Here is a 22805-nt window from a genome sequence, read left to right as displayed (position 1 = left end):
TCTTTCACTAGAAAAATATTTCTTAAGAAAGACAGTATTGTAACTACCATAAAATAAAAGAATCAGTATCCAACTATGAGCAAGCAACATTTATCATGGTAGAAGTGCTAATATAAAAAATTCTTAGTTAACAATGCTTGTGAATCATCCTTATACCAATCTTGGATGGGACTTAAGCACAGATTTTACATACTCTTAAATCAAAGTGACATGTTTGGCATCATTCTTACATTAAACAAATTACCTGTGATAATTTATTCCCCATAGAGCTGTTATTTTGAACAACTTCAACACAGTGTTTTAAGCTGGAAGCCATCAGCACTGCCAGACTGCACAGATCATGAGGACACAGTATTTATAAAACCACAATGTAACCTCAAAACACAAACCGGTGGGCTTTCCTCTCATTTCTGCTTAGAAATCCAAACCAACTGTGATCACTACATGCTGCTTCACCCATACAAAATGATCTAATGCAAGACCAGAAGCCTTTGACAAAGGAAAACAATATACAAAAAAACAAGCCAGTCTTCTTTTTTCCCTCTTACCAGTCATGTTAACTGTATCAATCTCTCCAGCATATCGTTTTTTGTTAGACAGTGAGGAAGTAAGATGGAGATATTTGCATCTTAAACAGCAATACGGAACGATGCATTGCACTTCGAAACGGACTTAAAATGCACTTCTATTGGTTCTAACCCCCAAATTTGCAAATGCTGTCTTACGATGCCTGGTAGAGAGATGAACGGCAAAAGCAGCTGACGGCCATCCTGGGAAGGAGCCTTTTATTTCTCTTATTTGGGCTGGTGTGGACAGGGAAGGACACTAAGACCGGGGACAACATTTAACAGAAACTAAACTAAACCCCAGACTACTGAAGTTACAGAGTAGTAAAGAAAAAGTAAAGGCAAAAGCAGATGCCAGAATCTTATCACAAAGGCCTTATAACACAGGTACTGTTATTGTAAGGAATGACAAATCATGCTTGGGAAAACAAGTAGGTGAAAGATTTCACTTTCATGCTTATGGCCGCAGCAAAACTGCAGCAGTCAATACTTTTTTCTACAGAAAAGAGATCTTCCAAAAACTCAAAGAAGAATCATGTTACTTGGTTCTAGTAACATACTGCCACAGTTTAAGAAATACTATATGCACGCAAGGCTCCCCAGAGGGCTTTTTTGGTATCTGCAAACCCAGATACACGATTTGAACACACCTCTTTCTAGATGGCATTTCTTTAATAAATCAACTATGGAATCGTGTCTGTAGAAAAAACAGTCTCTAGAAAAAAAAATTATCTTTCTTGTATCGAATATTCTTTCTTGTATTGAATTTATCAAACACATCTATTTCCTTAGAAAATACTTCTCGAAAGGTGATCCCATTGACAAGAAATTTCATTAGCGAACTGTGCCTCGATATACTTGAGTGGATGCAATCACAAAATAATTAAACTTCAGTGTACAGTTCATCACTGTGTGCCTGCTACTTTAAACAAAAAAATATGCACCACAACTGGAGAACGGAAGTATTAAAGTGCCGTTTAAATGCATTTTAAGCTTCTAAAGAACGTAAAGCAGTAATCAGAAGGATGGACAAGATATGAGTATTAGGAGAGCACAAACACAACATGGGACAAAAAGCAATTCCCATTCAGGAACAATGATATAGCAAAGATGGACAGATACTTGGGCACTTCTCAGTTCCAAAAGGAACTGCAATAAAAATCTTCAAAAATGTTGACTAGCTTGTTTCGAAAAATGCTGCGTCAACTGATGAAAAAAATGGAATTAGCTGGTTCTACAGGAACACTTAAAACAGTCGCCAAAGGCAATTTTGCAAAGGCGCTGCAGGTTTCCGTCAGCAGAGCGTGATCACTCCGCTGCTCGGGGCGCACCCCCACCCCTGTGCACCGAAGGAAATGTGGAAGACACGCAGTCCCTCACATTTGTATCGTCTGCATGAAAGAAAAACCACATTTTTTCCATTCAAGGCATTGATTTCCCAAGTGGTAGGGACAATACAAATGGCACCGGGCTTATTAGGGTCAGTCTAAGACAGCAGTGATGCTGCCAGGGGTCTGTACCAGCGGACACGAAGGAGATGGCAGGACCAGCAGCACTACTACTCTGAGCAGCACTACTGCTCTGAGCAGCTCAAGCTTTCCCCATTCCCTCACATTCAGCCTTTGGACTCACACCTCTTTGGAGTCCTGCTCGTGTGTCTGGGACTCCAGGCGTTGCTGCTGCAAGAGGAACAGCGTCGGTGGCAAGTCTGGAGAAAAACGGGGATAATGAAAAGGAAGGAACCAAACGTGGACATTTAGGAGGAGGGAGGAACAGGGAAAACAAGGTGAAGTATGCAGCAGTAAGGGCTAAGTAAATCTAAATACAATGACACCAATAAGGGAAATACTGATCTAGGGATCACCTGTTAAAGATTTCGTGCTATCATTGGTCAAATATTTACTGGTGAACTGTGGACTATGGGAAATGCTGTATAAAAATCACCCCGACAAGTGTTTGCGTGTTTGAAAAAGTTTCCTGTTGGTATACAAATGCAAAAGAAACACTACCAACAACTCCAGGTTTCACTTCATTCTTTACCCTAGAATTCTGCAAACACGACGCAGGGTTTTTCCGCGCTGGTTTCCTGCAGTGTCAGAAGGGCCCGGCTCAGGGAGGCAGGAGGGAGCAGTCCAAGCAAAACCCCCTGCAGTGTTTAGTCCACTGTAACTGAAATACCTTAGAAAAGACCTTCCTAATCTACAGTTCATCAGACTCTGTGCTCAAATTATCTCATGTACAGTTTTCATCTTCAGTCTAAACACAAAATACTAAGTTAAATTTTATTGAACATTTTTATCCGATTTAAACTGTTCACATTCATACTCTTCTACAGCGTTGATGAAGGGAGTGGAGCATCTCCCGTGTGAGGAAAGGCTGAGGGAGCTGGGGCTCTGGAGCTGGAGAAGAGGAGACTGAGGGGTGACCTCATTAATGTTTACAGATATCTAAAGGGTGAGTGTCAGGAGGATGGAGCCAGGCTCTTCTCGGTGACAACCAGTGATAGGACAAGGGGTAATGGGTTCAAACTGGAACACAAAATGTTCCACTTAAATTTGAGAAGAAACTTCTTCTCAGTGAGGGTGGCAGAGCCTGGCCCAGGCTGCCCAGGGAGGTTGTGGAGTCTCCTTCTCTGCAGACATTCCAACCCGCCTGGACACCTTCCTGTGTAACCTCATCTGGGTGTTCCTGCTCCATGGGGGGATTGGACAGAATGAGCTTTCGAGGTCCCTTCCAATCCCTGACATTCTGGGATTCTGTATTTTGCATCTGTTACGCAGTTTCAAGTCACCATTCAAACCGCCTCTCAAGCACTGTGTGGTCAGAGTGCTGCACTGTATTGCTTCAAATTTTCAGATTTAAAATCACACCAAGTTCACATCTAAAATAACTTTATAAAACAAACCCACAAATTAAAAAAATATTCAGAAAAAAAAACTTCCAAAAGAAACTTATTTTAGTTTGGAAGAGACAAATTTCTTTGTTCTTGAAATTATGAACATGCCTTTTTTATTTAAAAGTAGGAGGCTGGGAGATACAACAAGGAGAAGACCTAAATAGCTGCTAAACTTTGAAAGTTAGCATTTTTTTCATAGATCAACATTAAAAGTTTCCAATTAAAATCAGAGGATAAGTAGTGTCCACTCTCAACCTAATTATTAAAACAATATCCACCTGTTTAGGTCTGCGAACGCTCCAGAAAATACAGTCACCTTTCCCTGTAGCCTAGAGGTATTAATAAGCACCTGTTCCACTCCACCCTGCCTTACCTAACAACATAACTGCAGGTTGCAACACAGCTCTTTGCCCAAGCCTTGTGAAAATAAAGAAACAACTTCTGCCTTCAAAGCATTACAAACAACAGACTTGGGTTTTTTTTTTTTCCTCATACTGGAGACAGGTTGCATGGATATTTTGCTTTTTAAACACAGATTTTAGAGAGTCAGATGCTTAGCACCTTTAAGGTTAAGAAAACTTATGGAAGACATTGTATACTGAAAGGTCACATGTACATAAATAAAAAATGCGTCATACTATTCCTTTAAACACATACTCCACACAAACCTAGACTGTAACACATGCCATCAGGAGCCCCATGTTACTTTAACTTCTGATTGTCCTGTTTTTAATTTATTGCAATGTTTATCATAGAAAACATACAAACACAGCAATTAAACAAACAAACAACACAAACCTGTTCCTTAGCCTTAGGTCTTGTCTCCACAAGAAAATTGCAAAATTCCATGTCAATGCTATTCCATTTAAAACAGACTTGATCACTGGAACTCGAGTTAATTAAGAATTGTTTAAATTTTGTTGGAAACAGAAACATGCCACCCGTAAAACAGGTTAAGCTCATGTCACCTTTTAGATCAGTCTTAAGTTTTGATATGGACCACTTATGTAGAGAAGCCTTCTCAATTCATAAGTAATATATTGCAAATATAGATTTATAAAATATAAGAAAAATACTACGAAGCAATGGATGTGTGCTAGTGCTGAAGGAAGCGTACACAATGTCACTGTAGGGTCAGCTAAAAACATAATTAATGAATTATGAAGCTTAAACACAGCTATAAGTATCAATACAAAGAATAGTAACTTAATTCTTCACATTTTTCTTTAACAAAAGTAGCACATTGCATAAGTGTCCTTCAGTAGCTTCATCTTCTTTGTGAGCCTCGGGCATAAAAAAAAGAGTAAACAGCCATATCTCCAGTATGTCGGCTTCCCATGTTTTAAACAGCATACCTAGCGCCAGCGTGCATATGCTAAAAAAAGAACTCTGGCTTTTCAACGTAAAGAATTTCAGACTTGAGACCACATGCTCTTACATGGCACTCTAACCTCTTTTAGAAAGAGGCAGGTCTTAATCGTAACTTCATTAGGGCTGTTATACTAATATTTCATGTATCAACACAGATGAAAACACAGATAATTTGGGGTTAGGCCCATGATCAGAAATAAATATTTGCCTAAAGTTCTGCCAAACGTTTATGATTTGTTTTCATTTTTCTATACAAGGCGTCTACTTGAGAATTTCCTCTTAAAGGACTATTTATCCAGAGGATAAAATCTCCACGGAGGATCAGAACATGCGTGTGCTGCTTTGTCTGTTGAAAAATCCCCAGTGTTCCAGTGAAATGCTCTAACACCGTAGGGCAACTGCCTGAAATGTGTCTCAGGCGGCCTCTCTCCTCTCATTCCTGCACTCGGGTTCGACCTCCGTAGGAGTTGGCCAGGGAAGAAGGGCAGAATTTCACCATTCATTCATCCGTTCATTCATTCATTCATTCATTCATTCATCCTCACAAGAGATGTGAGAATTTAACAGCTGGAGTCTCTTAAGCTGCCATCGCTTTCTCACTATTCTTAACACTGACCCACGCATAGAAGGCTGGATATATGCATATCCACAGACCAAATAAGCATTTTCTAACCCATGACTACGAAGGGCTGTGTCTGTCTGGCTGCAATCTCACTTCAGTCTCTCCCTATGTAATGAACTAAGAGAGCCTTTAATTATATAGTCACGTGATTTTTTTTTCCATGGACCTATCTCAGTGAGCACACAGGAAAGACCTGCTCCGGCAATGAATCACAGCTGGGCAGCAGAGGAGATTGTTGTCTGCGCTGCCACCGAGGGAGGAAAACATGTAATGCAAAGCCTGGCTTTCAGGCGGAGGGAAGGGAAGGCTGGTGGAGCTGGATGTTGCCCTAAAGAACTGCATTCTACCCACACCTCTGCCAAAGACTTACTGTTTGATACCAGTCATATAACTTAAATACAGTATTTAAAAGAAATGGACGCTAGCTCTCATTGCCCAGGTATCTGCTTCAATAAACTAATGGCAGGTTAGCAGGAGTGCTACAGCACTGAAATTAGTGGGAGCTTTTGAGCGTGGCAGGGGGCCAGGGAGGAAGCAGACATCTGGATTTTGGCCAGTCTATCTCAACATCACTCTGTAATGCAGCCATAAAAACTCAAAATCTTTAAGCCCAGCTATGTTGAAAGGTCTGCAGCTGACCTAAGTCAGTATTAATCCACCTTCTCTGAAACACAGAGCGCTGAATGTTTTGGGGATTCATCTGCCCACTCATGCCCAAGGCCATGCTAGAGACCTTCCTACAGGTTTACAGCTCAGAGCTCTTCCTTTAACTTCACCGATAGCAAACTGCAGTTCAAGGACATGAAGAAACAGGCTTATGAAAGAATCCTACTAGGCAAATGAATTACTTACACTGAAGGAGTATAAAAATTTTGTAAACTTATAACACCACATGTCAGAAAAGAAAAATCACCAAAGAAACCCCAACCTTTAGGCTAAGGTTGTGCAATACTGAGATAAACCCTACGGTGAAAAAGCTGGAAGCAATTCATTGTCATTTATTCTCTGCTTAGTATTTATACCATTTCCCAGTTGTGCTGGGGGAGGGACCTTTCCTGTTACAGCTTCAGCTGTGACATCTATCCCTGCTCATACCTGCTGGCTAGAGAAAAGAAAATCTGCACTATTTCTAATGCTTCCTTGCTAATTTGAAAACTATTACAATGACATATGCATCAGAACTTTTTAAAATATTATCTTCAAGATCGTGCATCATTTTTAAAGTTCACCTGGGTGTTAGAGAACTAAGAAATTCTCCTGTAACCAGCCTTTCAGGTTTGGGTGTTCTCTCTTTTTAAGAGTCCACCTAAGACAGGTAGATTTTTTTCATTTCTTCCTGTATCTATGATGAAAAGCACCTGGAATCCTGCCCAAAGCCTCACAATTAACCACCACTGCCAGTCAGACTAACACAGTTCAGAGACTTCCTGCTGCATCCTCCTCCACAATCCCTGGCAGCTGCAAATCAATAGCAAGCAACTTAGTCTGGAATATGAAAACACAGAGGGTAACCCTTCAAAACAGAGTACGTAAACAAGTTTTAAAAGTTACATAACATATTTCTATAAGACGATTTAAATTGTAGTCCAAGTTAAACTTCTTTCTCGAACACATTTGAAAGCAGTGTTGTCTTTATCTTTTGTTAGGTCTTTTTTCCTTTTAACAGATGGCACGGTGAAACTGGACAAGCAAAAAATATTTCTTTTTTCATTGTGTGAAGAGCTTTTCAGACTTTGTGGTTTTTTTAAGTATATCAAGCTATACATAAATATCAGGAAGCACCATTCTCTGTACTCTCAGATCAAATACACAGGAATCAGGTATCAATACTGGCAAACATGTGAGCATTCTCTGTACCAGGAACACCGATAATCTGGTACTACCACAGAGCACATTTCCATTCTAACCAAATTAATGAGATATTTGCAATAGAAGCTGAAGGAATTTTAAAACTGCAGACACAAGTCATGCAAACACAGCTATTCTTTCTTTAGCTGCCACTATTTTGAAACCTTCTGCCTCCTCACTCCCAGTACTTAAAACCGCAGACTTTAATGCTCCCTACAGTTTCCTCTTACACCTTTTTGCTTCTCCTTTTATTCTGAAAGTAAATTATAAATCACAGAATCACAGAATGTCAGGGATTGGAAAGGACCTCGAAAGCTCATCCAGTGCAATCCCCCCATGGAGCAGGAACACCCAGATGAGGTTACACAGGAAGGTGTCCAGGCGGGTTGGAATGTCTGCACAGAAGGAGACTCCACAACCCCCTGGGCAGCCTGGGCCAGGCTCTGCCACCCTCACTGAGAAGAAGTTTCTTCTCAAATTTAAGTGGAACCTCTTGTGTTCCAGTTTGTACCCATTACCCCTTCTCCTGCCACTGGTTGTCACCGAGAAGAGCCTGGCTCCATCCTCCTGACACTCACCCTTTAGATATCTGTAAACATTAATGAGGTCACCCCTCAGTCTCCTCTTCTCCAAGCTCCAGAGCCCCAGCTCCCTCAGCCTTTCCTCATAAGGGAGATGCTCCGCTCCCTTCAGCATCTTTCTTGCCCTGGGTCTTCATGAGTCATTGTTTGGTTGTGTGCTCCCCCCGATTTCCACCCTTGGTATTTATTCTGAGATTAAAAAACTCAAATTCAAGATTTGGATCTCTTGTATTGACCCACCGGTGTCAGACTCCTGAATTAGCCATTATCTGTGTATCTCATCAGCATTCTTGCCATCTGTTTAAATGCTCCTTTCACTGTTGCCATGGCTAGAAAAGGAGAGAGGGATTGTTGGGTTGTTTTAGTCTATCCACTGTGAACAAGTAAGGGTATCTAAGGTGGCAAGCGGATCAAAAAGCACATTTTTCTCACTGGAATCCTCCAAGATAAGCACCAATTCATTGCACGTGTCACCACACAGTTCTTGCAATCTTCTTAATTTTCACAGATGCAAATGTTTCCAACCTGACTTTAAACATATCTGGTTTTATAGCAAAACCAGGATCACATAAAGCACAACAAACAAAAAAAAAAGAGCAACATATCTTTGATTGTTAAACATTAATATTCCTACCACTGATTTCATTTAAGAGACTTTCTCTGGCTTTAAGTAGAGAAAGTTTAGGCCCATAGCCATTTAGAGCTACAGCTGCGACTATTCAGTAGTCAACAAGCTGTTGAGAGATTTTAACACCAGAACACTTTTAATCTCACCACTGACATATTAAGAACACCAAGGAAGTTTCATGTTCCTATATATGACACACCTTATTAGCTAGAAAGTTTATACTATGCTGTCATCAAGAGAAATTTTAATAACGTCCTTTCACAAGCAAACCAGAAATTCAAGTAAACTAGGATTCTCTTGTTTGTTTAGTATTTTATCCCCACCCAATTAAATAAAAAACCCTATAAATAATAGTCTAAAGCCTACAAAACCACAAATACAGCACAAAACAAAAGCTGTGAAATCATACTGAAACCACACTGAAATTTAAGTTTTTGGCCCTAACACACGCTAAAAAGTGTTTCATTTAGGAGTGCTGCAATTCCAAATGTAGAAATTCACACACTGGCAATGAAAAGAATGATTATTAAAAACCCCCTCTTATAAACTGTCCATAGTTTTGCCTGCAGTCTCAGTTTGTGACGTTACCTACTTCCCCCAAGATGCTTCACTGCCCAGGGGTGAGGATGGGAATCGGAAGCTGATCCTCGTTCCAGGCCAAACACTAACAGCACAGGCCACAATAAATATCTAACAATATGATCTGCAGTTGTTATTAACTGCTGAGCTTTTATTCTTTTCCCATACAAATAATTTGCTCTAGTAATCATGAACAAGTGGCTCACAAACATCAGCAGGGTAATCTGCCCAGACATATCTCCAAAGTCAGGGACTGGAATCGTTATGAAAAACAAAGGCACATTTCAAAGGTGTTACTAGAAAAGCATTAAGACTAATAACTATTCATATGGGATAGAAGAAAATAATTATGAGAATATTGTACAAGAATCATGTAATGTTTTGGGGCACAGCAGGAGTTACAGCAATTATATTCAATTACATTTGCCCCCCCTGGGAACAGTATGGAGTTACCTAGCCCAAACACGCAGATACAATACAGATAGCAAAATCTGTCGATCAGTTCAAGCGATCAAAGAAAGAAAAAAGGACTTTCTTGAATGTTTAGCTCAAAGCCACCCATGCAGATACATAACTAAGATGACAAAACCAGGAGGGATTACTGCCAGTCACGCAAGTCTAAGACATTTCCTTTGTATGCCAAGCTAAGCTGCACTAACTAGCTCCATGTCCACCGGTGTCCAACCACATGTGGTTATTCACATCTACCTACGATCCTTCTTCTTTCTTGGGGTAACCAACTGGTTCATGAATTTGTAAGGCATCTCTAGAAAGAGATGGAAACGCTGCTGTCTGATAACCAGGAACATCCTCTGAACGCGGGTACCAGAGTTCTGACTGATCCGAGTTAAAGTTGGAAGTGCAGCAGGAAAGCTATGACATAGTTGCCATCACAGAGACATGGTGGGATGACTCATATGACTGGAGCGCTGCTATGTGTGGCTACGGGCTCTTCAGAAAAGACAGGCACCGTAGGAGAGGTGGATGGGTGGCTTTGTACGACTCTGTTAAACTTGAGGTCAGCAGTGACAAGGTTGAGTGCCTGTGGACCAGAATCAGGGGGAAGTCCAACAAGGCTGACATCCTCATGGGTGTCTGCTCTAGACCGTCCAACCAGGACGATGAAGGAGATGAATTATTCTACAAGCAGCTGGCAGGTGTCTCAAAATTGACAGCTCTTGTTTTTGTGGGTGACTTTAACCTGCCAGATACCTGCTGGGAGCTCAATACTGCACAGAAGAGGCAGTCTAGGAATTTCCTAGAGTGTATAGAGGACAATTTCCTTCATCAGCTGGTAAATGAGCCTACCAGGGGTAAGGCCCCACTAGACCTACTGTTTATAAACAGAGAAGGGCTGGTGGGAGATGTAGTGGTTAGAGGCCACCTGGGGCACAGCAACCATGAAATAATAGAAATAATAGAAATAATAGAGTTTTCAATACTCAGAGATGCAAGGAGAGCCATTAATAAAACCTCTACACTGGACTTCCAGAGGGCAGATTTTTGCCTATTCAGAAGTCTAGTTCAGAGCATACCCTGGGAAACAATGCTTAAAAACAAGGGGGCCAGGAGGGTTGGAGATGCTTCAAGCAGGAGGTTTTGAGTGCACAGGAACAGACTATACCAGTGTGCCGAAAGGCTAGCCAGCGGGGAAGACAACCGGCTTGGCTAAACAGGGAGATTCTGAAGGAAATCAGAAATAAAAAGAGAGTTTACCGACTGTGGAAAGAAGGGCTGGCTACTTATAAAGAACTTCTGAAAATAGCTAGATCATGCAGAAAAAAAATCAGGGAAACAAAAGTGCAATTTGAAGTTAATTTGGCCAATTCTGTTAGGGATAATAAAAAGTCCTTCTTTAAATACGTTAATAACAAAAGGAGGGGCAAGGAAAACCTCCATTCTCTGTTGGACTTTGAGGGAAATATAGTTAACAAAGATGAGGAGAAAGCTGAGGTACTTAATACCTACTTTGCCTCAGTTTTTACCAGTAAGACAGGTGGCCCTCAGGACAACTGGCCTCTGGAGGTGGTTGGCAGAGGTAGGAAGCCAAAGAGCCCCCTTGTACTCCAGGAGGAAATAGCTGGTGACTTCCTGAGCCATCTGGATCCTCACAAGTCTATGGGACCAGACGGGATCCATCCTAGGGTGATGAGGGAGCTAGCAGAAGAGCTCGCCAAGCCGCTCTCCATCATCTTCCAACAGTCCTGGCTCACTGGGGAGGTCCCATACAACTGGAAATTGGCCAATGTTACCCCAATCCACAAAAAGGGCTGCAAAGCTGACCCTGGCAACTACAGGCCTGTCAGCCTGACCTCGGTGCCTGGCAGGGTTATGGAGCAGATCATCCTGAATGGAATCACACAGCACCTTCAGGATGGACAAGGGATCAGACCCAGCCAGCATGGGTTTAGGAGGGGCAGGTCCTGTCTGACCAACCTGATCTCCTTTTATGATCAGGTGACCCACCTGGTGGATGAGGAGAAAGCTGTAGATGTGGTCTATCTAGACTTTGGCAAAGCCTTTGACACTGTCTCCCATAATACACTCCTGCAAAAGCTGGTAGCCCATGGCTTGGACAAGTGCACTCTCTGCTGGGTTAAGAACTGGCTGGAGGGCCGGGCCCAGAGAGTGCTGGTGAACGGGGCTGCATCCAGCTGGCGGCCAGTCACTAGTGGTGTCCCCAGGGGTCAGTGTTGGGGCCAGTCTTGTTTAACATCTTTCTGGATGATTTAGGGGGATTAAGACCATCATCAGCAAATTTGCTGATGACAGAAAGTTGGGAGGGAGTGTCAACCTGCTGGAAGGCAGGAGGGCTCTGCAGAGGGATCTGGACAGACTGGAAAAATGGGCTGATTCCAATGGGATGAAGTTCAACAAGGCCAAGTGCCGGGTCCTGCACTTTGGCCACAACAACCCCCTGCAGCGCCCCAGGCTGGTCATAGAGTGGCTGGAGAGCAGTCAGGCAGAAAGGGACCTGGGGATACTAATGGACAGGAAGCTCAACATGAGCCAACAGTGTGTCCAGGTGGCAAAGAAGGCCAATGGTATCCTGTCCTGTATCAAAAAGAGCGTGGTCAGCCTGACAAGGGGAAGTGATCCTTCCCCTGTACTCTGCATTGGTGAGGCCACACCTGGAGTATTGTGTTCAGTTCTGGGCCCCTCAGTTCAGGAAAGACATTGAAGTGCTGGAGCGGGTCCAGAGAAGAGCAACAAGACTGGGGAAGGGACTTGAACACAAGCCCTATGGGGAGAGGCTGAGGGAGCTGGGCTTGTTTAGTCTGGAGAAGAGGAGGCTTAGAGGTGAGCTCAGCACTCTCTAGAACTACCTGAAGGGCAGTTGTAGCCAGGTGGGGATTGGGCTCTTCTCCCAGGCAGTCAGCAATAGGACAAGGGGCCATGGGCTTCAACTCTGCCAGGGGAAATTTAGGCTGGAGATTAGAAAGCAATTCTTTGCAGAGAGAGTGGTCAGGCATTGGAATGGCTGCCCAGGGAGGTGCTGGACTCACCGGCCCTGGAGGTTTTTCAGCTGAGATTGGACATGGCACTTAGTGCCATGGTCTAGTAAACGGACTGGAGTTGGACCAAGGGTTGGACTTGATGATCTCTGAGGTCTTTTCCAACCCAGTCAATTCTGTAATAACATCTTCTGGTGACAACACCAAGGACTTTTCTCCTTAGGTCTTTTCAGAAACATTGTTTTACACTGCTAAGCTGCATTACAGGAAAATAATAATAAATTATTTTTAAAAGAGTCACCTGTCTACCTTAAAATTAACGACTGCTTACATTCAGAAAAAATTCCAGAAAACTACGTTGGCATAGCAAGGGGAAGGATGGACATCTGTGTGCCCAGATAGGAAAGCAGATGTCTATACATTATTCCATTGAGATACAGGCCACACCTCTAAAATTATTTTTGAGACACTGCTTTAGAGACTGATTTTTAAACAACTTTTACCCACTGCCTAAACAGGTTATATAGTGGCAATTTCTTTAATTTTCATTCAAATGACCATAGTTTTGCCATATATAAAACTCATCCTACTTCTATATTTAAAGGTTTCAATAATCTGCAGCTGTCTTATCTACAGAGCAGTGGGTGAAACAAGAGAGTTATCATGTGCACCCAGCTGACTTTAAGTTATGAACAGCAATTTTAACATCTGAATAACATGAGACTCAGTAGCCAAAAAACCCTTTGTTTTTACATTCAGTAACAGTAAAAATTTTTAGAGAGAGCTAGAACTATCAGAAGATTTTCCTTTTAACAACCAGTATGCAAGAGGTTATTACTTCACTAAACAACTCACCAACATCACTAGATGACTGGCAAATACATTAATAAATTCATCATTTATAAACTCTAACTAAAATGCAACTAAAAGCAAGTACTAGTACTAATCAGTGGATGATCGTTTGACTTTCTCTTCTCACCATTCAGCCACACAGCTCCTAAGCAAACGTACAGACGTACTAATCGATTTCCTGCTGAGGTGACTCCTTCCCATGTACAGGATCTGTACATTTGACTGTTGATTATAGACAAGCTTTGGCAGGTCCCTGTGGCAAGCGAGCGTGAAGGTGGTTCAGTCCCGCCTTCAGAAAGGCGACTCACGACGGACATAAGGATTTATATAAAAATGGAGAGAGGGAGGAAAAAAAGCCCAAGAATATTAAAGCTACAAAGACATTCCATTAAAAAAAGTCAGTCTTTAATAAAAGAATAAAATTATTATTTTTAAGCTTTGTTACCCCCCGTGCAGAGTCAATTCTGCTGCTCACAAGTCACCTTTACGGAAGTTAAATCCATTAAAAGCTCAGGATATTACCAAAGTCATTTCTGACCCCACGGTGCAGAGAAACTCGGAGGAACAGCCACTACAGTTTAGAGTAAAACTTGGTTGTTGGAGGGCACAAAAGCGACAAGAGCTCCCTTCGATAGCTTAGATGCTGAGGTAATGCTGAATGAAAGCAGTGGACGCAAACAAATGAATCGTAGCTTCAGGCTGGAGTAATATCAGGTGCATCTCTACACCCCGAGGGCTCAACTCCTACACTTCTTAAGTCCCTCCCCTGAAACAACCTCCTGCAGTTTCACTTAGAGCCCAAGCCCAGAACAGGTACTTCTCTCCCAGCAGTGACAGCTCCAGCTTCCCACAGGGATCCCCTGGAAGGCTGCAGACATCTATGTGCCTGGTGAGTACACTTCTTTAGAGCCTTTTTTTTTCCAATAAAGTGTGTTTTTATTAACATCTAACGAGTAAATTGGAGGTATTCATTTAGCAGCTGTGTCAAAAGCCTGCGTTACTCCCAGCAGGTGCATTTACTGCACCAGTTCAAGCTTTCAGCAGAAAGTTTCAACAGGACAGAGAAATATTTCAGTTTGAGAGAAAAACTAACCCTTGTGAGTTTTTACAATACCTAACTCTCGGCGATGAGAAGTGCTTTAAGTACCTTCTTTTATACAGGAAGTTAAAGTGTTATACTGAAGTACGACAAAAAGCTGCATTGCTTAAAATTGCTGTATTTAGTCTGCCAGATATTCTTCTTAGCGTAGTATCAGGTTAATCTGAAAAGCTTGTATGAAAATAAAGTGCTCTTGTTTTGATTTATTATTTTCCAGCTTCTGGGAAATTAGCACCAAAAATTGGATTGTTTTGAATTATTATCTCTCTAGTCAGTTAAAGTGTACTAAGACTTCAAATTATTAATATTTACAACGATTTTTATTTCTTATCCACACTGCCTAACGAACTTATTTCATGTGTTTCTGTACTTCCCTCACACACACACAGACATTGCGCGATCCTCTCCGCTCCCTTCCCGTCCTCGCCAACCCACTCCTCTCACCCGTGTTTCCTCCTAATTAACAAACAGTTGCGTTAAAATTTATCTTTCAGTATATAGGAACTGGAAGTTTAGAAGGGAGTGGTGGTTAATCACTGGAAAATCTTCAGCTAGAATAAAACTCACAAATCTTGTTCTTGCAACACTCTAGGTAGGTGACAATGGCATGTCCTTGAGTTATGCAATAATGCCACATCACAATATTTTAATTATAGCATGTCCTTCAAAATGTTCCACCCCAGTGAGTACTCCTGGTCAGAGAGATCAACAGCACCAAAAGGACACTGCAATAATAATGGAGTGTACATGACAAACTGTTACGCAGTTTGCTAAAGCAGTGTCCTAAAAAGAAATATAATTACTGTCCCTGCTTATAATAAAAGACATTTGGAAATTTCCTCTTTGATCAACTGGGCATCTTAAACAATTTAGTCTACTTAAAAACCTAAAAAACAACATGCATATATATATATGTACATATATACGTGTATGCGTATGAACACCTATGTGCATATATGTGTATATACTTATACCCACGTACATTTTTGTTTATATATTTATTCACACACACATGCACACAATGTTAAGGATATTCTTGTTTTCTGGACTTGCTGGTATGTCAAAGGCAAGGAGGTAACAACAGCAGACTCGGAGGAATAGGAGGAAGAAAACTTGGGGCTTTCAGTCTCGGGCTGGAAAGGGCTACAAGTGAGAGCGTGAGGATACACTGACAGGAAACAAACAGCCGAGACAGCCTCAAGTTAAACCAACATTATCCGAATAACCTGTTTGCAATCAAAACATAAATATAAAATATAAATAAACTACTATAAATAAAATATAAAAAACTACTACCTTTCAAATGTAGAAAGATAGAATTCTAATAATACATAAATCTCTGCATTTCTAAAATCAGGTGTAGGGGAAATAAATTCTCACTCTAAAAAAAAAATCACATGAAAGTTATCCTGCCACTGAAGAATTTTTTCTTATTTTAAAGGATATTACAAGTGATGGCATTCAAGTTTGAGGAAAATCTAGTGCTTGTTTTGATTTTTCTTTCTAATACTAAATTTTAATGTGGGTAGCACAAAACATATGTTGTACAACTGCAAAAAACTACCATTGCTTAGACAGAGCCAGTTTTAATTGCTTGCACCTATTTTAAACCATTAATGTCTTTTCCAGCTGTCTGTGTGTGATCAAATAGTTTTAATGATCAAATACGTATCTCTGCCTGATACTCCTGTTTTTTACTCAAATTATCCTTCTTGTCTGGGTTTAGAAATATAGTATTACTGGCATTTTTAAAGCATGAGGAAAAAAATAAAGGGATTAAATAGTAAAAGAGAGAATCAAACCATTCATCTGGCTGACACCAGCCTACATTTACGAGAAGGTAAACACCCTGGCAAATAAGCTACTCGTCCTACAGCTCCGCAGTCGGAGGAGCAGGTCCGGGGAGCAGCCGTCTGCAGGCTGAGCGCCACCAAAACTAATTAAAAGCAAAAAAATAAGCTGTTGCAATTCTCTCCTACTGTACGCGCGGCAAAGAAGCTCCGGTGCTCGGAATCTCTAACATGAAAACTGCAACGATGCGTTTTGTCTTATTAAGAAACGATAGTTAGTACTTGGTTCAACAGGAATAACTTGAATCAAAGTTAAATAGCAAGTACAAAGTCGGGGTGGGGGGGAACAGGACACACAGGAATTTGCGTTATTAAGCAAAGGAAAGCTAGCAGAACAAGAAAATCTAATTAACATGTCTCTATTATAAATGCTGCACCTGAATGCAAATTCAGACTGTTATCATAAATGGCTCAGCTAAGAATGCAATGGAGTTTTGACAACAACATTTTTTTTCGAGAATAATTAGTCCAAGTACTTCCAAGAAGATATAAAGAACAGCAGGTACAAACTGACATGACCAAGTCCATTACAAACTGTCCATGTTAGTTATACATCATTAGTCAGAAGAAAAAACAAAGCAACAAGCTCACTTAAGGCAGAAAAAAAGTCCAGTCACCTATCTGGACCCAACCCCCCCCCCCCCCCCCCCGCCTCAGCATATTTTTTAATGTACAGGCATTATTCTTAATCGTTCAAAGGAATTCTGGTTCTCATTATTTAAAATATTTTTAATACTGTATGATTTTTTTTTTAATTCACTGAATTACCATTGTAACCAGACTCCAATGACAAGAATTTAACATGCAGCTGTATAATTCAGGTTTTTGTTCATTGTTGCAGTATTGGTGTCCAACTCAAACCACCAAAAAAGCTTTGCCAAAACCTGAAAAATGAAATGCTACTTCTCTCCATGTCCCCTTTTCTTCAGTCTGCTGCATATTTAATCATTTGTTAATTTCAAGAAAAAGCTTGATTGTTTTTCCTAGTTACACAGCAGCTTTGCATTTTTCAGGGTGCCCTCACAATTACTATTTTAACAAAATTAACATTTCTATGACATCAGAAACAACATTTAATACAATTTGCTAAAATTACTATACCTGATGAAACAAGCAGCAATTCGGTAGCTTTGCCTTCAGTTTTCATAAGGTTGCATGTCATTTTCTATTCAATAATCTCTGATTTAGAATGCAAAACATCTCTAACTAAAATCTCACAGCATGTAATTAGCAACAATTCTTTTCCTAAAGTGAGTATTTTAACACTACTAATTCAAACCTATGTGTAAAAAGCCTTTTTTTCCTAAAAAAAAAAAGAAAAAATATCGAGCTATACTAGCCAGTCTTACAATTAGTATTCCTGTAGTTTCGGGTAACACAATAGATACAGTACGTGGTTTTGCAACAGTCATCATTTTGATAATGATGCTTATAGTTCATGATGAAATCATCAGTTTTTAGATCTCTGCCATAACACATCCTATAAAATCATGAGAACTTGACTCTGAGAGTTTCTCACGCCTTCAGAATCAGTGAACATAATGGAACAAGCCGATACAAGCCCTCCTGACTTATCTACTGGGCAAATCATCAGGCTGTGTAAAGTATCCACAAACTCAGTTTTTCTGAAGAAAGGCAGATAGATCATTACCCGTAAATCAAATACTGCCAGACACTTTTTACTTGAATTAATACACTTGAGTGTCCGTGTTAACTATACGCAGTATGTTAGGAGCCACGCAGCAAAAGAATGTGAAATGTATTTATCACGCAGAAGATTCTATTAGTCAGATATTGCAGCACTCATTTCTCTTAATTGAATTAGGAAGAGGAAGAAAATTGGTGTGGTTTTATCCTTCGAGAGATTGGCCACTTTTGAGGTATCCATTGAGATTAGGCTGTGAGGAAATGCCGTGCCGGTGAAAAGAGGGGGTTGGTCAGTCTCTCAAAGAGCCAACTCAGCTCTCCAGTCCAACCAATCTACTCCACACCCGCGTTGCACCCAGCAGGAAATTCCCTCCCTCTCTCCCCAACCAGCCCGACAAGCTTGTCCCACATCCAGCCGCTGCCAGGACCTGCCTCTTCCCACCCTCCCACCTCCACTCCTCTCTCAACAGCTCCACCTAGATTTCTACTTTCATCTTCTCAATGAACGTGCCTTCGGTTTTCAAGGCAAACGCTTTCAAGCCGGTAGGAGCGGCAGGTGATGGGCACTGCTGAAAATCAGGCCACTTCTGGCCACAACTGCATGTCTGTGTCAAGTCTGGCATCTACAATTAAAAAGAAACCAACCCACAACACACCACGTGTTACAAGGGGGAACACAGTTAAAAGAATGTATCACTTTGTATTTAGCTCCATCTTCCACTACGGCTAATTTTGAACTCTGTGTTACAGTTCCTGCACCAGCAGCTGCACAAGTGTTGTTTTCCGGCACCCCCTGGTCCCTGAGACACCACGGACTGGCCTCCTCTCTTCACCTGGGCAGACGGATTCTAGAAACCTGAAAAACTGGAAATATCAAGAAGCTAAACCCGAGGAAAGCTAACCACAAGAAAGTTTTTATAAAGAATCATTACATTTAATTGTTTACAGCAGAAAAAAAGATGAGTCTCCTCAAAGAACGTAAACCAAAGAAGCCTCATTACATCCCAAGACCACCAGGGAAGCCATTTAAGTACAAGTGCTTTCAGTGCCCCTTTACTTGCAATGAGAAATCCCATCTTTTTAACCATATGAAATATGGCCTCTGCAAAAACTCCATTACTTTAGTATCAGAGCAGGATCGCATTATCAAGTGTCCAAAGACCAGTTCCTTGGAGCCCAAACAGATCAATCAGCTTGAATCTACAGTCAAACCGACTTCCTCTAAATCTGTCACAAATGGACTGTCGAATCTCGATTCAAAGCCTCAATATCCTTTTGCAAAGGAAGACACCAAGGAAAACGTTGAATTACAAAACCAGGCACCAAACACAGCAATTCAAGGACAAAAACCTGCGATTCAGAAGGAATTAACCCCGGCCAGTACAGCAGAAAGCGCTATCAGCATGCAGCCCCTTTTGGACAGCATTGTGAGACCCTCAGCTTTCGTTCCTGTAGGAGAACACAGAGACAGTAAAGGCCCGGACACTAGCGAAGTATCTGAGATTATATCAGTCTCTAACAAAAGTTCACCTTTTCACACTAAATCTGCATTTCATGCACCAAGTCACCCATGGAAAGCTGGTTCTCCTTTCCTCCCAGAGTTCCCACATAAAGTTGCCCCCACGAAGGGCTTTGGTTCCATTTCACCCTACATGCAACCGATGATTCCCGAGTACTCACCCCATTTTTATGAGCACAGGCTGGCTATCTACACACCTTACTTGCTTCCAGGTAATTCAGAGTGTGAGAGCTCTGCTCTCTCTGTCTACAGCACACAAGATCAAAGACACTTTCTTCCTCATCCTGGGCCACTTCCAAAACCCATAAATCCATCGGCATATGAACACTATCGATTGTTCCAACAATATCATTCCACTCCTCCGATACCATATGGATTTTGTAGGCCAACAGATCCTCCATTTTACAGATTCTCACACGTAGCTGGTATTAACAGAGATCAAAATTCTCACCTCATGGAAGAAACTACCTTGCTATATCCAGCTTCTTTAAGCCCATCCCAACAATATCCTCTAAGTTCACACAAAAAACAAGCAGATTACGAAAAAGAAATGACATTATTGCATGCCAAAAGTCATTCCAAAGATGACCAAAATGAACGAGAGAATGCTAAAATGAGCCCTCTCGCAGGAAGCGCAGCAACAGGCTCCCCCGGCAGACCCAGCCCGACCAACTTCACTCAGACGAGCCACGCATGCGAAGGCTTATTTGACCTCTCTAACAAGTCGTCTTCCACATCGCTTGGCAAGTATGATCAGCCAGAAGAAAATCTGACAGCTTTCAGACCTGTGAGAAAAAGCACTGATCAACCAACTCTAGTGCAAAGTGTGCAGACACAGCAAGAGAGAGAAGATTCACCTACCAGGTAAAATAATAAAATCATTTTGCAAATTCTTGTCGTTTACTAGGGACACACAGAGATAGACACATTTCACGTAATGCCCCTAAAGTATATTTAAATTTACAGTATTATTTGTTTTATATAACTGCGCAAAACACAGTACAACTCACAGTTGCTATAGTGAGTGGAACCACTCATTCTCCTTAAGTGTACCAGGTATTTCCAACACCATTACTATGCACGTGTCTGTGTGTTTCAGGGAATTACCTGTATTACAGCGATGTGTATGGCAAAAGGGACGCGGGGGAGTTAAAGGAGAAAGAACAAGTGTCAGGCTTCCAGATAGATTGTTTTCCCTTTTTCCTGCCCACTTCCTCAGCCTTAATTGAAAAGAGCAGCCGACAGTAAACTCTCTTTTCTCCTCATTTCTTTCAGCATTAACGTCACTGATGAAGATCCACATACACAGAATGAAGGTCATAACAATGAAGGCTCACTGTCCAACACAGAAGACGACACAGGGATAGTTCCCCTTAATCTTTCAAAAAAGGCTGACACAAACACAGGACCTGCTCATGAGCACGCCTACAAAACCACGTCCAAAACAGAAAGTCAGAACTTTCTAGAATTGCAAGACATGCCTCTGAACCTCTCGGTAAAAGATTCCTGTAACACAGGAAGCCTGAAAACTTCATTCCACAGTCCATCCCACGAGAATGGTGCTGCTACTTCTCCAAACACCGAAAACGACGCCTCCCGGGCAGATGCATGTAACCCCAAGAACGCTGTTAACGGTGCCCGCGACAAGTCGTCTTTCACACCTCACGGCAACGAAGCTCAAGACTTAAGAATAATTGACAGCTGTGATGAACAGAAACAAACAGCGGCCGTAGCTCTGTGTCAGCTGGCTGCGTACAGCCCCAGCAAAGCCAGGATGGACGGCGACGGGCAGAGTCCGCAGGACAGTAACGCTGCCTGTACAGAAGCCACTCTTAAATCTTCCGAGACTCAGGATACTCAGTGCAACCAAAAAGTAAAAGGACAAAAAAGGACAAATCAAAAAGAATCGGCAAAGTCCCAGCAAGGCGCTAAAAGAGCCAGGCCAAATGACTGTAGCAGAGTCTTCACTTTAAGGAAGAGAACAAGGGTATCTTAATACTGCACCTCCCAATGAGTTTCTGCTCACAGAAGCTACTTATCAGCAACATCAGAAAATGTCTACAAACCATGTCTCATTGGTTTTGGTCCATGACCAGATATGTTCAATCTCTCCCATGTAAATAATGTTCATAATTTTATATTAATATTTTTAAGCAACTGAACTTTGCCTTGTATGAGCTCAGATTTTGATGAGTGAATTTTTGCATTCGTTACTAAAGCCAAAATGAATCTTCCAAGGTTTTTTGCAATTGTATTAATGTAAAATAACTTTTACAACTTCTTAAAAGATGTTTAAGCTCTTGAAACAATATTGTTAAATAACGTACTGTGGTACTCTTTTTCAGGCTTAATTTCATTTAGTAGGAGTTTTTTTGTCTTTTTTCTTTGAAAAACGTTTTATTTCACTGTGCAGTAGTTTAAATTAGCTTAAGATTAAACCTGGCTATTTAGAATTTACTGTAAAAACTGTTTATCGTGTGAATGCACTTTGCCATTATGCCATAATACAAACCAGCAGACCAAATTTTGTTACTTGGAGGCAGGTGCCAGTTTAAACAAGCTTGGCTAAGCCAGCTTTTCTTCTGTCAACTAAGAACAAGATTCAAGTTAAGCCAAAGAAAGCCTGCACCTATTTCACAAACACCTTTAACTGAACCCCCTATGAAAACAATACTGAAAATTTGAAGAGCTAAACAATTTAGGTGCCTGATCCTCTAAGGTGAGACAGACACTGGGCAACTTTCAAACTCCAAGCCTTGAAGTTATTTATATAATTTATTTCACCTGAGGCAATCTCTCCTGGTGCAGGTCTTATTTCAGTAAACACATATCCCTAATTATCAGTGTGCTTCTCTATACATCCTAAAACTGTTTTCTGTTTCTATAACTGTGTATATAAACTTCCAATTTTTGAAATAAATCTGTGACCTGTACTTAAAACATCTGGCAATTCATTAATGAACACAAATACATTCACTCCGCTATCTGTAACATGCATTTCGAAGAAAAATTAGCAAAGAAATCAGCTAATTTTTCAATTTCCAAGTACAATTCGGCATGGAATACCAATCAACTCTAAAAAAGGAGCTTCCTTCAGTGAAAGAAGTTCACTGTGCAGATTAATTCATCTGTAAATTAGCACCATAGGAAAAATCTTGGAATTTCATCTGTCTTAAAGCTTCTGCGGGGCTTATACAAACTGCTATAAAAGTTTAATTAAAATAAGGCTGCTCCACTGTATAAACACCCCGTATAAATTTGCACAGTATGCGCTGTCAGTCTAAGTAAAACC

The 22805-nt window shown here is 41.1% G+C and overlaps 2 protein-coding genes across 2 annotated transcripts in view; one reads left to right on the top strand and one right to left on the bottom strand.

Annotated features, from left to right (window-relative positions):
* Positions 1-22805, bottom strand: part of TBCD (tubulin folding cofactor D) — a 116012-nt gene that overhangs the window by 65364 nt on the left and 27843 nt on the right. The window lies entirely within an intron of this gene.
* ZNF750 (zinc finger protein 750) lies at positions 18954-21985 on the top strand (the record flags this gene model as incomplete). The annotated part of the gene is made up of 2 exons (XM_082066993.1): positions 18954-20377; positions 20789-21985. 2 exons carry the CDS (start codon positions 18954-18956, stop codon positions 21507-21509), a joined length of 2145 nt encoding a protein of 714 aa, XP_081923119.1. The 3' UTR covers positions 21510-21985.

This window comes from Streptopelia decaocto, assembly GCF_964273445.1.
Source record: "Streptopelia decaocto genome assembly, chromosome: 16".
NCBI classification, from domain to species: Eukaryota; Metazoa; Chordata; class Aves; order Columbiformes; family Columbidae; genus Streptopelia; species Streptopelia decaocto.
The sequence above is the reverse complement of the archived record's forward strand: the minus strand, read 5'-3'. Positions and strand labels throughout refer to the sequence as shown.